This window comes from Nerophis lumbriciformis, linkage group LG07 (genome assembly GCF_033978685.3).
Source record: "Nerophis lumbriciformis linkage group LG07, RoL_Nlum_v2.1, whole genome shotgun sequence".
NCBI lineage: Eukaryota > Metazoa > Chordata > Actinopteri > Syngnathiformes > Syngnathidae > Nerophis > Nerophis lumbriciformis.
Window position 1 is genome coordinate 3,466,214 of NC_084554.2, and position 13,447 is coordinate 3,479,660.

Consider the following 13,447-nt stretch of genomic DNA (forward strand, 5'->3'; position numbering starts at 1 on the left):
ATGAACAGAATCGGTGACAAAGGGCAGCCTTGGCGGAGTCCAACCCTCACTGGAAACGTGTCCGACTTACTGCCGGCAATGCGGACCAAGCTCTGACACTGATCATACAGGGAGCGGACTGCCACAATCAGACAGTCCGATACCCCATACTCTCTAAGCACTCCCCACAGGACTTCCCGAGGGACACGGTCGAATGCCTTCTCCAAGTCCACAAAACACATGTAGACTGGTTGGGCAAACTCCCATGCACCCTGCCGAGAGTATAGAGCTGGTCCACAGTTCCACGACCAGGACGAAAACCACACTGTTCCTCCTGAATCCGAGGTTCGACTATCCGGCGTAGCCTCCTCTCCAGTACACCTGAATAGACCTTACCGGGAAGGCTGAGGAGTGTGATCCCACGATAGTTAGAGCACACCCTCCGGTTCCCCTTCTTAAAGAGAGGAACCACCACCCCGGTCCTACCCAAAAACTAAAAAAAAACAGAACGCATCCAAACAGCCGAGTCTCCCCGTGAAGCAGGTATGAAACCGATTAGCGGAGAAGTTGACATTGATGGATTAAAGGAGGCGACCGCACACCGTGGAGGCATCAAACAGTGTGTCTGCTCTCGTAGCGACACCACATTTCATTGGAGGAGGGAAAATAAGCTGAAGAAATTGATGGAAAAAAAACGTCACAAGTGCGAAGAGTGAAATTGCAATTAAAACATTTGCAACAAAACAGTAACCAAACTGTTAAAATGGTCTGAAAACAGCCCAGGACAGATTTGTGCAAGCAAAAGGATGCTACTAAATGCACGTTGTGTAAACTACTGTGCAACCAGGGTTTAAAATAAGAATAAAAACAACTTGTTTACAGTTCTGGCCTAAATATACATACTAACATTAAAACCTTGCCACACTCTAATTCAGGGGTGTCAAACTGGTTTTCATTGAGGGCCACATCGCAGTTATGGTTGCCCTCAGAGGGCTGCTTTTAACAATGAGTAATATATGAATATACATGTATATATATATATAATACATTGACAATATATTTTTTTACATAAACTGCAAAAAAAATATTCAAATTTGACTTTAAAAACTGGCAGCTCAGTCACCATGAATTACCATGAATTATTAACGTGGACACCGACTTAAACTACCGTATTTTCCGCACTATTAGCCGCACCTAAAAACCACAAATTTACTCAAAAGCTGACAGTGCGGCTTATAACCCGGTGCGCTTTATATATGGATTAATATTAAGATTCATTTTCATAAAGTTTAGGTCTCGCAACTACGGTAAACAGCCGCCATCTTTTTTCCCCGTAGAAGAGGAAGTGCTTCTTCTTCTACGGTAAGCAACCGCCAAGGTAAGCACCCGCCCCCATAGAAGAAGAAGCGCGCGGGTATTACGTTTCATTTCCTTTGTGTGTTTACATCTGTAAAGACCACAAAATGGCTCCTACTAAGCGACACACTGTGGTTCCAGCTTGCCATGCTAATGGCCAGAAACTTCCACCCATGGTGATATTCAAAAGGAAGACCTTGCCAAAAGAGAACTTTCCAGCCGGCGTCATCATAAAAGCTAACTCGAAGGGATGGATGGATGAAGAAAAGATGAGCGAGTGGTTAAGGGAAGTTTACGCGAAGAGGCCGGGTGGCTTTTTTCACGCAGCTCCGTCCATGTTGATATACGACTCCATGCGCGCCCACATCACAGATGGTGTCAAAAAACAAGTGAAGCACACAAATACAACACTCGCCGTCATTCCGGGTGGATTAACCAAAGAACTCCAACCGCTCGATATTGGTGTCAACAAGGCATTTAAAGCATGACTGCGAACGGCGTGGGAACAATGGATGACCGAAGGCGAACACACCTTCACTAAGACAGGGAGACAGCGCCGGACGACATACGCCAACATCTGCCAGTGGATCGTAAATGCCTGGGCGGATATTTCGGTCTCAACTGTGGTCCGAGCTTTCCGGAAGGCAGGATTCACGGAAGTGCTGGAAAAACAACAGCGACACTGACTCTGATGACTTCGACGAGACGGAGCCGGCCATTTTGGATCCCGTATTCGCCCAACTTTTTAATTCGGACACCGTAGGAGAAGAATTCGAGGGATTTATGAATGAAGAATAACTTCAGAGAGTGAGTGTTATGTTTATTTTGTGTGTTGTGACATTAACGTTCGAGCAACATTAAGTTATTGCTATTGCTCTGCACTATTTTGAATTTTACTATGTTTGTGATTGCACATTACCGTACATTTTGGGAGTGAACAGAGTTGTTAGAACGCTGGTTTTTAATATATTATTAAAGTTTAACTGACCTATCTGACTGTTTTTTTGACATTCCCTGTAGCGCAGTTAGATGCGGCTTATAACACGGGGCGGCTTATAGGTGGACAAAGTTTTGAAATATGCCGTTCATTGAAGGCGCGGCTTATAACACGGGGCGGCTTATGGTGTGGAAAATACGGTAGTTGAAAAACTTATTGGGGTGTTACCATTTGTCATGACTTGGTCCTGGGTGTTTGCTTTTCCGGGATGCAACGGAAAGTTGGCACGGGCGAGACGGGAATGAAGGTACATGATTTATTTAATATATTAAAAAAAAGTGCAAACGAAAAGCGCGCACAGTGGCGGAGAATAAACTATGAAACCAAAAGACTATAGCAAAAAAGTACAAACGAAAAGCACGCACAATGGCGGAGAACAAACTATGAAACCAAAAAGACTATAAACATGGAACAAAAACTTACTTGGCTTGGACAAAAATAGTTGCATGAAGAATGGACATGGAAAGAATGGACAGAGCATACATGTGGAGGTCGTCAGAACGACAAACTGAAAAGAATGAACTTAAATACTATGGACATGATTAGTGAAAGCAGGTGCGTGACTCAAAACGTGAAACAGGTGCGTGACGTGACAGGTGAAAACTAATGGTTGCTATGGTGACAAAACAAAAGTGCACAAAAAGTCCAAAACCCAAAACGAACATGACCAAAACAAAAACATGATCACACAGACATGACACCATTTAGTGGTCAATTGTACGGAATATGTACTGTACTGTGCAATCTACTAATAAAGGTTTCAATCAATCAATCAAACCAGAATTTTACAGTAAAAGCAGTGTTTTTTTTACATCATATAAAAAAAATGGAATAAATGGAGAAACAATACCACTGTTGTTTTTAGCAGTAAAATTCAAGCATTCAACAGAGCTGTCAGTTTTATTTTTTACCGTAAAATCTTGTTTTGTTTTTTAGGGCCCGCATGGCCCATTGCATAAGGACTCCCAAAGGGAGTCCTTATGCAATGGGACATAAAGACCTATTGAATTTGTAAGGTTTTATTTATTCTTTATTATTCTTCCACACCCACAATAAACTGTAATTTGACCCACTTTACATGCTTCAAAACTCACCATATTTTACCCACACATCAGGACCTGCGAAAATTGCCTTTTTAAAAAAAAACCGAACCCCAAAACTCAAAATTGCGCTCTAGCGCCCCCTAGGAAAAAAAAAAACTAGACTGCCTGTAACTCCCACTAGGAAGGTCGGAGAGACATGAAACACAAACCTCTATGTAGGTCTGACTTAGACCTACATTTCATTAATGGTACATTCTCGGGCCAAAATCAACAGGAAGTTGGCAATTCCCCCTTTAAGACAAAAAAGTAATAAAAACAGTCACTTTTGCCTTTTTGAGCTGTAATTTGACCTCCTTAACACGCTTCAAAACTCACCGAACTGAACGCACACATCGGGACTGGCACAAATTGCGATCTAATAAAAAACCTAACCCCAAATCTCAAAATTGCGCTCTAGCGCAATTTTTTAATACAACGCAGAAAAAACTGCTCCTCGGAAGAAAAAAATGACAAAACTGCCTGTAACTCCCACTGGGAAGGTCGGAGAGACATGAAACAAAAACCTCTATGTAGGTCTTACTTTGACCTACATTTCATAAATTGACAACCCCCAGCAAAAATCAAAAGGAAGTTTGCAATTCCCCCTTCAAAACAAAAGTTTTGTAAACACCGGTCACCTTTTTTCAAACATTATCTCCTCTGAGCGCGTTTGTCGTGTCGGCTTCAAACTAGCACAGGAGAGAGATTGAACCCTTGTGTATAAAAGTATAGAACAGCGTTTTTATAACTGCTCCGGTTTTGATTTTATGACCCTTCAAAGAACCGCTGCGCTGATGCTGCTGCGCTGCTGTTTTTTTAAGATGGCTGCTTAAAAGCGCGAAGCTCCAGCGTGCCCACACAATGCAGACAAGGTAGGTACACTAGACAAAAGTATTGGGACACTTATGACTAAAACTGAACAAAAGTATTGGGACACTTAGGACTAGCACCTGCCAAATATGCGGGCCCGACCAATACTGCTTGCAGCTTTAATTATTATTCTTCCGCAACTTTGTGTTGTAATTTGACCCCCTTAGCATGCTTCAAAACTCACCAAATTTTACACACACATCAGTAATATACGGCAAAACTTATCAAAAAACCAAACCCCAAAAATAAAAATTGCGCTCTAGCGCCCCCTAGAAAGAAAACTGCTTATAACTCCCAGTACGAATGTTGTAGAGACATGAAACAAAAACCTCTATGTAGGTCTTACTTAGACCTACTTTTCATTAATTAATTTCCTCGGGCAAAAATCAACAGGAAGTTGGCAATTCCCCCTTCAAGACAAAAAAGTACTAAAAACAGTAACTTTTGCCTCTTTGAGCTGTATTTTCACCCTCTTAACATGCTTCAAAACTCACCAAACTGAACACACACATCAGGACTGGTAAAAATTGGGATCTAATAAAAAAACCTAACCCCAAATCTCAAAATTGTGCTCTAGCGCAATTTTTTTAATAAAACGCACAAAAAACTGCTCCTCGGATGAAAAAACTGACAAAACTACCTGTAACTCCCACTGGGAAAGTCAGAGAGACATGAAACAAAAACCTCTATGTAGGTCTCACTTAGACCTACATGTCATCAATTGACAACCCCCAGCAAAAATCAACAGGAAGTTTGCTATTCCCCCTTCAAAACACATTTTTTGTAAAAACCGGTCACCTTCCTTCAAAAACGAACTCCTCTGAGCGCGTTTGTCGTTTTGCCTTCAAACTAACACAGGAGATTGAACCCTTGCGATTACAATGACAGAAGCGCTTTTTTTCTAACTGCTCCGGTTTTGATTTTATGACCCTTCAAAGACCCGCTGCGCTGATGCTGCTGCGCTGCTGTTTTTTCAAGATGGCTGCTTAAAAGCAGGAAGCACCAGCGTGCCCACACAATGCAGACAAGGTAGGTACACTAGACAAAAGTATTGGGACACTTCAGACTAAAAGTAGACAAAAGTATTGGGACACTTAGGATTAGCACCTGCCAAATATGCGGGCCCGACCAATGCTGCTTGCAGCTTTAATTTGTTTTGAAATCATAAGTCCAGCAGATATTTAAGTACAGTATTTATCCTTATTTTAACCAAAAATATTTTTGGAATATTTTAGATAATATTGAATTTTAAAAGATATGCAATTGCATGCAGTACATGATTTTTAATGTCAAAAGGGAAAGAACAAATATATTTAGTAAGAAAAGATTCAACATTTTATTAACGCATATTATTTCCAGACTTTGCTTTGAGTTTGACACCTGTGCTCTAATTCGATACTTTTTACTGAAAGCCTCAGTTGTGCCTTCCCAGGAGCCTATTGGATGATATAATATTGCTATGTGAACTCCTTTTATTTGCATCCTAATGCAGAAGTGTCCCGCGGTCTTCTCTCGGCCTTGTAAAAGCCATGGAGGGTGAGGTTTGAAATGAAACATGGGAGTAAATACGGCGCTTGACTGCGGGTCGCCGTGCATTCCCAGCCATGTTGTCTTGGAAATGGGAAGGAAGGCCTCACCTCACGTGTGTTTGTCTTCCACCGTGGCCACATAGCGACAGTAAAACGCCGGGAATTAAAACACCCCGTATTTAAAGCAGAAGGTACAATAAGCAAAACCGTCTCAAATGTGTTATTAAACCGGGGATCAAAGAGAAATATACCTGGAAAATACTAAGTTATGTTCCTTGAACATAACATGTGACAAGCTAATGATACAGTGCATCTATCCAGGGATCTTTTTGTCGCTCTGTTGTCATAGTAACTTAATAGGCACAGCTACTTCAGTAACAACATGAGTAAGCTGCTCAAACCCCACACAGGCATGTTAAAGGGGAACTGCACTTTTTTTATTTATTTTTTTTGCCTATTCACAATCATCTGTAAAGTATTATTTCATGTTTTGTTTGTACACAGCTAGCATGTAGTTTAATAGCACACATGACGTGCTGCATGTATCATGATCAATATTAATTAAAGTGACTCACTCCATGGACTGTTGTTCGTCTGCTCCAGCTGGCCAGGAAAGTTTTTTCCGGTTTATTTGGGGTAAGCACTCCATTTATGTATAAATAGCTTGTCTCCAAATTCCACATTTTGCATCATGGATTCACTTTCACCTCACTCTATTGGCTTCCGCCAGCTCTAAGGCTGAAACGACGAGTCGACGTCATCGGTTACGTAAATACGTCGACGCCGTTTTTGTGCGTCGGCGCGTCGCATATTTACGTCACACTACTTTACTGTCATGGCGTAGCGCAAAACAGACGATGCGAGCGAGGGGAAAAAAGCACGCCAAAAGTCGTCAAAAGTGTGGGAGTATTTCAATAAACGGCCTAATAATGTTGTTGTATGCACACTGTGTCAAGCGGAAATGGCCTATCATAGCAGCACAACGGCTATGAACGAACATTTGAAAAGAAAACCCCCGACAGCGTTCTTGCCATCACCATCAACAAGTCAATCGTCCGCGTGCGTATACGTTGTCATTATTACACAAAAACATGAATGTGTCATTTGTATCTGCGTTGTAAATTCATAAACTAAAGCACCGTTTCGCTCTGAGAGGCGCGTTTGGCGTGCCTGTTCAGTGTTTACAAAGACGCGCTCCTCTTTAACGCTGTGGAGAGGCGACGGCGGCGAGCGAGCGGCGAGGCGGGGCGCGCCGGGAGCGACGCCGCAATCGTGCCCAGGTGCGCGATCCGCGCAGTTGGAAGACAAAAGACTTTGTGTAAAATTAAAAGATTGTAAACCTGGCAAAGCCGTCTGGCGTTCAGTCTGTCGGTCCTGAAAGAACCCCACGGCACAAGACGTGTCACAAACGCTAACGTTAATTAGTTGTGCAAATACCTTTTACAACATTAACAGTTACATATACTATGTACAAACCAACAATTAACTTTCACTTTAATCATACTATCATTGTTGTGTTATTAAGCAAAATAAGCAATACTTTTACTTTTGTTGAAATGTTTACACTGTACACTTTTTTGTATTGGATGTTTAGCTTTATTTTTGCACATTTTAGCAAATAAGCAATACTTTTACTTTTGTTGAAATGTTTACACTTGTTACAGAATATTTCCGTTTTGCACTTTTTTGTATTGGATGTTTATCTTTATTTTTGCACATTTTAAAGCAAAATAAGCAATACTTTTACTTTTTAAATGCTTATACTATTGCAGAATATTAAGATTTGCACTGGATGTTTACTTTTATATTTGCACATTAAAAAGCAAATAAGCTACTTTTAATTTTGTTAAATGTTAAAAGTTTTAAATGTTTACATTGTTACAGAATATTTTGTCATGTTGTTGTCAATGTTGACTGAGTGGCCATACTTTTTTTTTTTGTAAATAAAAGCCATGCCTTTTGAAAAAACTGGTCTACATTTATTTTTTCCTCTTCATTTTAAATTTAAAAAAAAATCGGTAAAAGGAAAAATAATCTATAGATTGATCGAAAAAATAATCTATAGATTAACCGATTAATCGAAAAAAATAATCTATAGATTAATCGATAGAAAAATAATCGTTAGCTGCAGCCCTAGCCAGCTCCAACACCTCACTCTTCCTTCGTGCTCGTTTTTCTAAGCAGTAGTTCACTCTTCGTATGTTTAGCTTCAAAAAGAAAGTTGTAAATCCTCATTTGTCCAAAAAAATAGTCGTCTTTGTCTGTTACCAAGTCTGCCACGATTAGAAAACACACAACTTTGTATCGGGAAGTGGGAACACATTAGATGCCAAAAAGTAGACGTGCGCTGCAATGGAAAGGGAAATTAATATGCGGAAGAAATCGGATTAAAATGAACAAAATAGGGTCAATATTGTACACATTTTGAAGGTGTCTGTTACTACATTATATATATACTTGCAGTGTGTATTTTGTACATATTACATATTGTTATGAAGGTGTCTGTTACGACATTATATATGTACTTGCAGTGTGTATATTGTACATATTACATATTGTTATGAAGGTGTCTGTTACTACATTATATATATACTTGCAGTGTGTATTTTGTACATATTACATATTGTTATGAAGGTGTCTGTTACGACATTATATATGTACTTGCAGTGTGTATATTGTACATATTACATATTGTTATGAAGGTGTCTGTTACTACATTATATATATATATATACTTGCAGTGTGTATATTGTACATATTACATATTGTTATGAAGGTGTATGTTACTACTTTATATATATACTTGCAGTGTGTATATTGTACATATTACATATTGTTATGAAGGTGTCTGTTACTACATTATATATATATACTTGCAGTGTGTATATTGTACATATTACATATTGTTATGAAGCGGTTGGAATGGATTCTCATATCCTCCAAGTTTAGAGCTATTTCTCATCCTGTTGTTTCCTTGTAAGAAACATAGTTTATTTGCCGCCATTTGAAGCAACTTTTCACCATGGGGGGACATTAGCAGCGCTGGATAATTTGCAGGCACACAACTGGGCAACAATTAAAATCTCGATTGTGGGTCAAATTGATATCCTCACATGAATCATCTATATTGGGGGTCAGCAACCAGCGGATCTTTAGCTCCGACCTAGTGGATCCCCGGAGTTACAAAAAAAAAATTGCATACACATTTTTGTTTTAATATGGTTTCTTTAGAAGGACAAACATGACACAAACCTTCCTAATTGTTAGAAATCCCACTGTTTATATTAAACATGCTTCACTGATGAGAGTATTTGGCGAGCGCCGTTTTGTCCTACTAATTTCAGCAGTCTTTGAACTCTCCGAAGTTGGTTTACATGTACAACTTTCTCCGACGCTGCCACAGAAAGGCGTGTTTTATGCCCCTTCTTCTTTGTCTCATTTTGTCCACCAAAAGTTTTATGCTGTGCGTGAATGCACAAAGGTGAGCTTTGTGCATGTTATTGACTTGCTGGAGTGCTAATCAGGCATATTTGGTCACTGCATGACTGCACGCTCATCGATGCTAACATGCTATCTAGGCTAGCTGTATGTATGTACATCATTATGCCTCGTTTGGAGGTATATTTGAGCTCATTTAATTTCCTTGACTTATGTCCTCTGTGTATTTTGTATATGTTGTGTGCATGTAGCGTGCTTAGTCTGGAGGCTAAATACACACAGTGTGTTATGTAACTGTTGTTTAGTGTTGATATTCTTTGCTTAGTTTGATAAATGTTGGAGCAGTTTGCTTCATCAGGAGGGTGAAGTCGCTCAACTTAAAGTGTTGGATTTAACTGTGTTGGATCATTGGCTGCTGGTGAGGGCATAGAAAAAGGGGCATTTTTCTACCAGTCGACAGCGTTTAAGATTGAGTGTTTCACTGCTAAATTAATAATATATTTATATTGAATATGGATTTTAAATATGTATCTAAATAGGTGGTTAATTGGTTAGGTATTTATGCATACCTGCCAACTTTTGAAATCAGAAAAACCTAGTAGCCAGGGTCCAGGGGCCGCAGGCCCCGGTAGGTCCAGGACAAAGTCCTGGTGGGGGGTTCAGGCTTCGCCCCCCGACGCAAAATGATTATTAGCATTCAGACAGGTTAAAATGTTGCTAAAACCATCACTTTTCTCTCAGTCACAGTGACTTTTCAAAACAAAAATATTACAGCAAAAATCATATGGGTTGATTGACATGTTTATTCTGTAAGCTAACTTCAATAGTTTGAAATTATTTTGACAGTTAATGCCAGTTATCCTGTCAACCTTTCACAAGACTTCAATTTGTTAATTGAAAGTATAAACAGTATAAACACTTTTTACAGTAAACAAATGGTAAAACAGTACTAAACAATTCCATTAAAAAAAAATTGGTGTCATTATTAACTTTCTGTCCAAGCTTGTATAATCTACTGCCTTGTTCAATTGTAAAAAATATTCTGTGCCTAAAATTCACATTTCTATCACAATTATCATACTGTAAACATGGTAAGATAACTTCATTAAAATTAATAGTCCTGTCAATAGCATGGAATTACAATTCAAATGTAGTTTTTTTGTAAGCCTTTCAAAAGAATTCAAAATGTGAAAAATTAATGAAAATTAATTGAAGCCATCAGACACTTGAAAAGTGGCACATCACATCTCTAATGTAATCATTTGAACTTTTCAACAGAAATAGCACTGCAAAAATATTAAGGACATACTTCTGTATTTTGGTAGTTATGCTGTCAACATTTAACAAGATTTCTTCAACTTGGACTTGAAAGCATAAATAGTATAAACACTTTTAACAGTATAACAGTACTAAACAATTCCAATAGATAACATTGGTGTCATTACCTTTTTGTGGCTAAAATCCCAAAAACGTTGAAAGTTTTCCACTTGTATCGCTAGCAACGGCATTAGACTTGTGTTTTTTTGTCCCAACGTGGTCTTTTACATCGCTAATTCCTCCGATCGAAAAATCTTGTCTGCACAAGGTGCAATTCGCGTAGTTTTCACCCTTTTTGGAACGGATAATTATTCCCGGATAGGCTTTTGAATATTCTTTACGGAATGACTGCAGTTTTCTTTTCGGTTTAAGACTCGTTTGCGATTTTTCTCCGGCTGATTCCATGATCGTTCGCTCGTTTGGAAACAATGGCAACTGGTGCCTCGTGCTTGGCAGCGGTGCTATAAATAGCCTCGCGCATTTAAAAAAAATTTTTTTTTTTAATTAATGAAAAACCGTATTTTTTATCACTGCAACCGTAACCCGGAATAGGTTGATGAAAACCGTACTAATTACGGGAAAACCGTAGTAGTTGGCAGGTATGTTTCACTTTAATCATACTATCATTGTTGTGTTATTAAGCAAAATAAGCAATACTTTTACTTTTGTTGAAATGTTTACACTGTTACAGAATATTTCGTTTTGCACTTTTTTGTATTGGATGTTTATCTTTATTTTTGCACATTTTAAAGCAAAATAAGCAATACTTTTACTTTAGAAATGCTTGTACTATTGCAGAATATTAAGATTTGCACTGGATGTTTACTTTTATATTTGCACATTAAAAAGCAAATAAGCTACTTTTAATTGTGTTAAATGTTTTAAATGTTTACATTGTTACAGAATATTTTGTCATGTTGTTGTCAATGTTGACTGAGTGGCCATCCTTTTTTTTTTTGTAAATAAAAGCCATGCCTTTTGAAAAAACTGGCCTACATTTATTTTTTCATCTTCATTTTAAATAAAAGAATTATCGGTAAAAGGAAAAATAATCTATAGATTAATCGAAAAAATAATCTATAGATTAACCGATTAATCGAAGAAAAAAAAAATCTATAGATTAATCGATAGAAAAATAATCGTTAGCCGCAGCCTTATATGTAATATTGGCTGCATTTCTCATAGTTGTTTGTGTGCCATGTTGTTCCAGACCACAGCAAACGTTACCCAACTTGCAAAGATTGTAATAAATCCGTTAGAAGAAGACATCGTGCCATTTCCTTTAATTTGGACACACACATCTATATCTTTGGCCATTTTATGCCTGGAGTTATCTCACCCTCTGAGAAGCCTCTGTTTTACTTGTGTTTTCCAAAATTGTAAAAATGTAAAAAAAAAACCATTTCTGTCAACGAAGATTTGCGTCAGCCTGTGACACAGTCGTTTTGATAGTAGGCTAATATAGACACTTATAAAAGGTTTTTTTTTGTCCAATGTGGCTCTTTCAACATTTTGGGTTGCCGAACCCTGATCTAGAAGAGGAAGGCTACTTACACCATGTTGTCCAGATCCGCAGCACAGGCCTCCACTACCTTGGTTACGTTCACCAACAGCGGCTGGTAGAAAGACGTTTATTCTAAGATGATGATCCGTTCACACACCGGAAAAAGGTCAAGGACAATTGTGTAGTTCGACATGCCTCGTTCCTGCCGATGAGTAGCTTGATGAGAGGTTTGAGCCCTCCGCACTTGCGGATGGTGACTTTGTTTGCGGGTTTCTGGGCGAACTCCGCCAAGGCTCCGACCACATTCACCAGCACCTCCTCAGGTTGATTAGTCAGCAAGCCAATCAGGATCTCCAGGACTTTATGATCTTGAAACCTTAAAAAAAAAAGACAGTCAATGTTATCGTTCATCTCTCGAACCCCAGAAAAAATGGGTTCTTCATAATAAAGGTCGATACTAATAATGCGCCACACTGTGAACCCACACCAAACAAGAATGACAAACAAATTTCGGGAGAACATCTGCACCGTAACACAACATAAACACAACAGGACAAATACCCAGAATCCCATGCAGCCCTAACTCTTCCGGGATACATTATACACCACCCGCTACCAAACCCCGGCCACCTCAACCGACGCACAGAGAGAGGGGGGGGTTGATGTGTGAGGGAGCAGGGTTGGGGTGGGAGCGGGGTTTGGTGGTAGCAGGAGTGTATAATGTAGCCCGGAAGAGTCAGGGCTGCATGGGATTCTGGGTATTTGTTCTGTTGTGTTTATGTTGTGTTAAGGTGCAGATGTTCTCCCGAAATGTGTTTGTCATTCTTGTTTGGTTTTGGTTCAAAGTGTGGCGCATTATTAGTAAGAGTGTTAAAGTTGTTTTATATGACCACCGTCAGTGTAACCTGTGTGGCTGTTGACCAAGTATGCCTTGCTGTCACGCACGTGTACAAGCAAAAGATGTATATTGTATAACAAGTGTTGGGCTGGCACGTTGTTAATACAGATTGTAGAGGGCGCCAAATGTTTGTACCATCATGGCACGCCCTTGTTATAGCCGTGAGGGTGAAAGTCGGTGAATATTAATCCCGGGAGTTTTCTGCGAGAGGCACTGAAATCCGGAAGTCTCACGGGAAAATTGGGGGGTTCAGCAAGTAAGCTGCTGAGTGATCAGAGTGATCAAAGAGCCGCATGCGGTTCCGGAGCCGCGGGTTGCCGACCCCTGGTCTAGCGGGTGACTTTTCAAATGATGCTACAAATTAGCAGTAATGCTACTTTTTGTAGCAACGCTCTTGCCGAATACTTGACATATTACTGTTGTCTGTTCAACATCTTCCCGCTTGAAGCCAAACCACCGCCAGGCGATGGACCCTGT

The 13,447-nt window shown here is 39.5% G+C and overlaps 1 protein-coding gene across 1 annotated transcript in view; it reads right to left on the reverse strand.

Annotated features, from left to right (window-relative positions):
- The window catches only part of odad2 (outer dynein arm docking complex subunit 2), a 250,447-nt gene that overhangs the window by 102,475 nt on the left and 134,525 nt on the right, over positions 1-13,447 (reverse strand). The window contains exons 16-17 of the mRNA XM_061965922.2: positions 12,268-12,448; positions 12,123-12,184 (exon numbers count right to left, since the gene is read on the reverse strand). Of these exons, the coding sequence (XP_061821906.1) occupies positions 12,123-12,184; positions 12,268-12,448 (243 nt within the window). The remainder of the gene's footprint in view (positions 1-12,122; positions 12,185-12,267; positions 12,449-13,447) is intronic.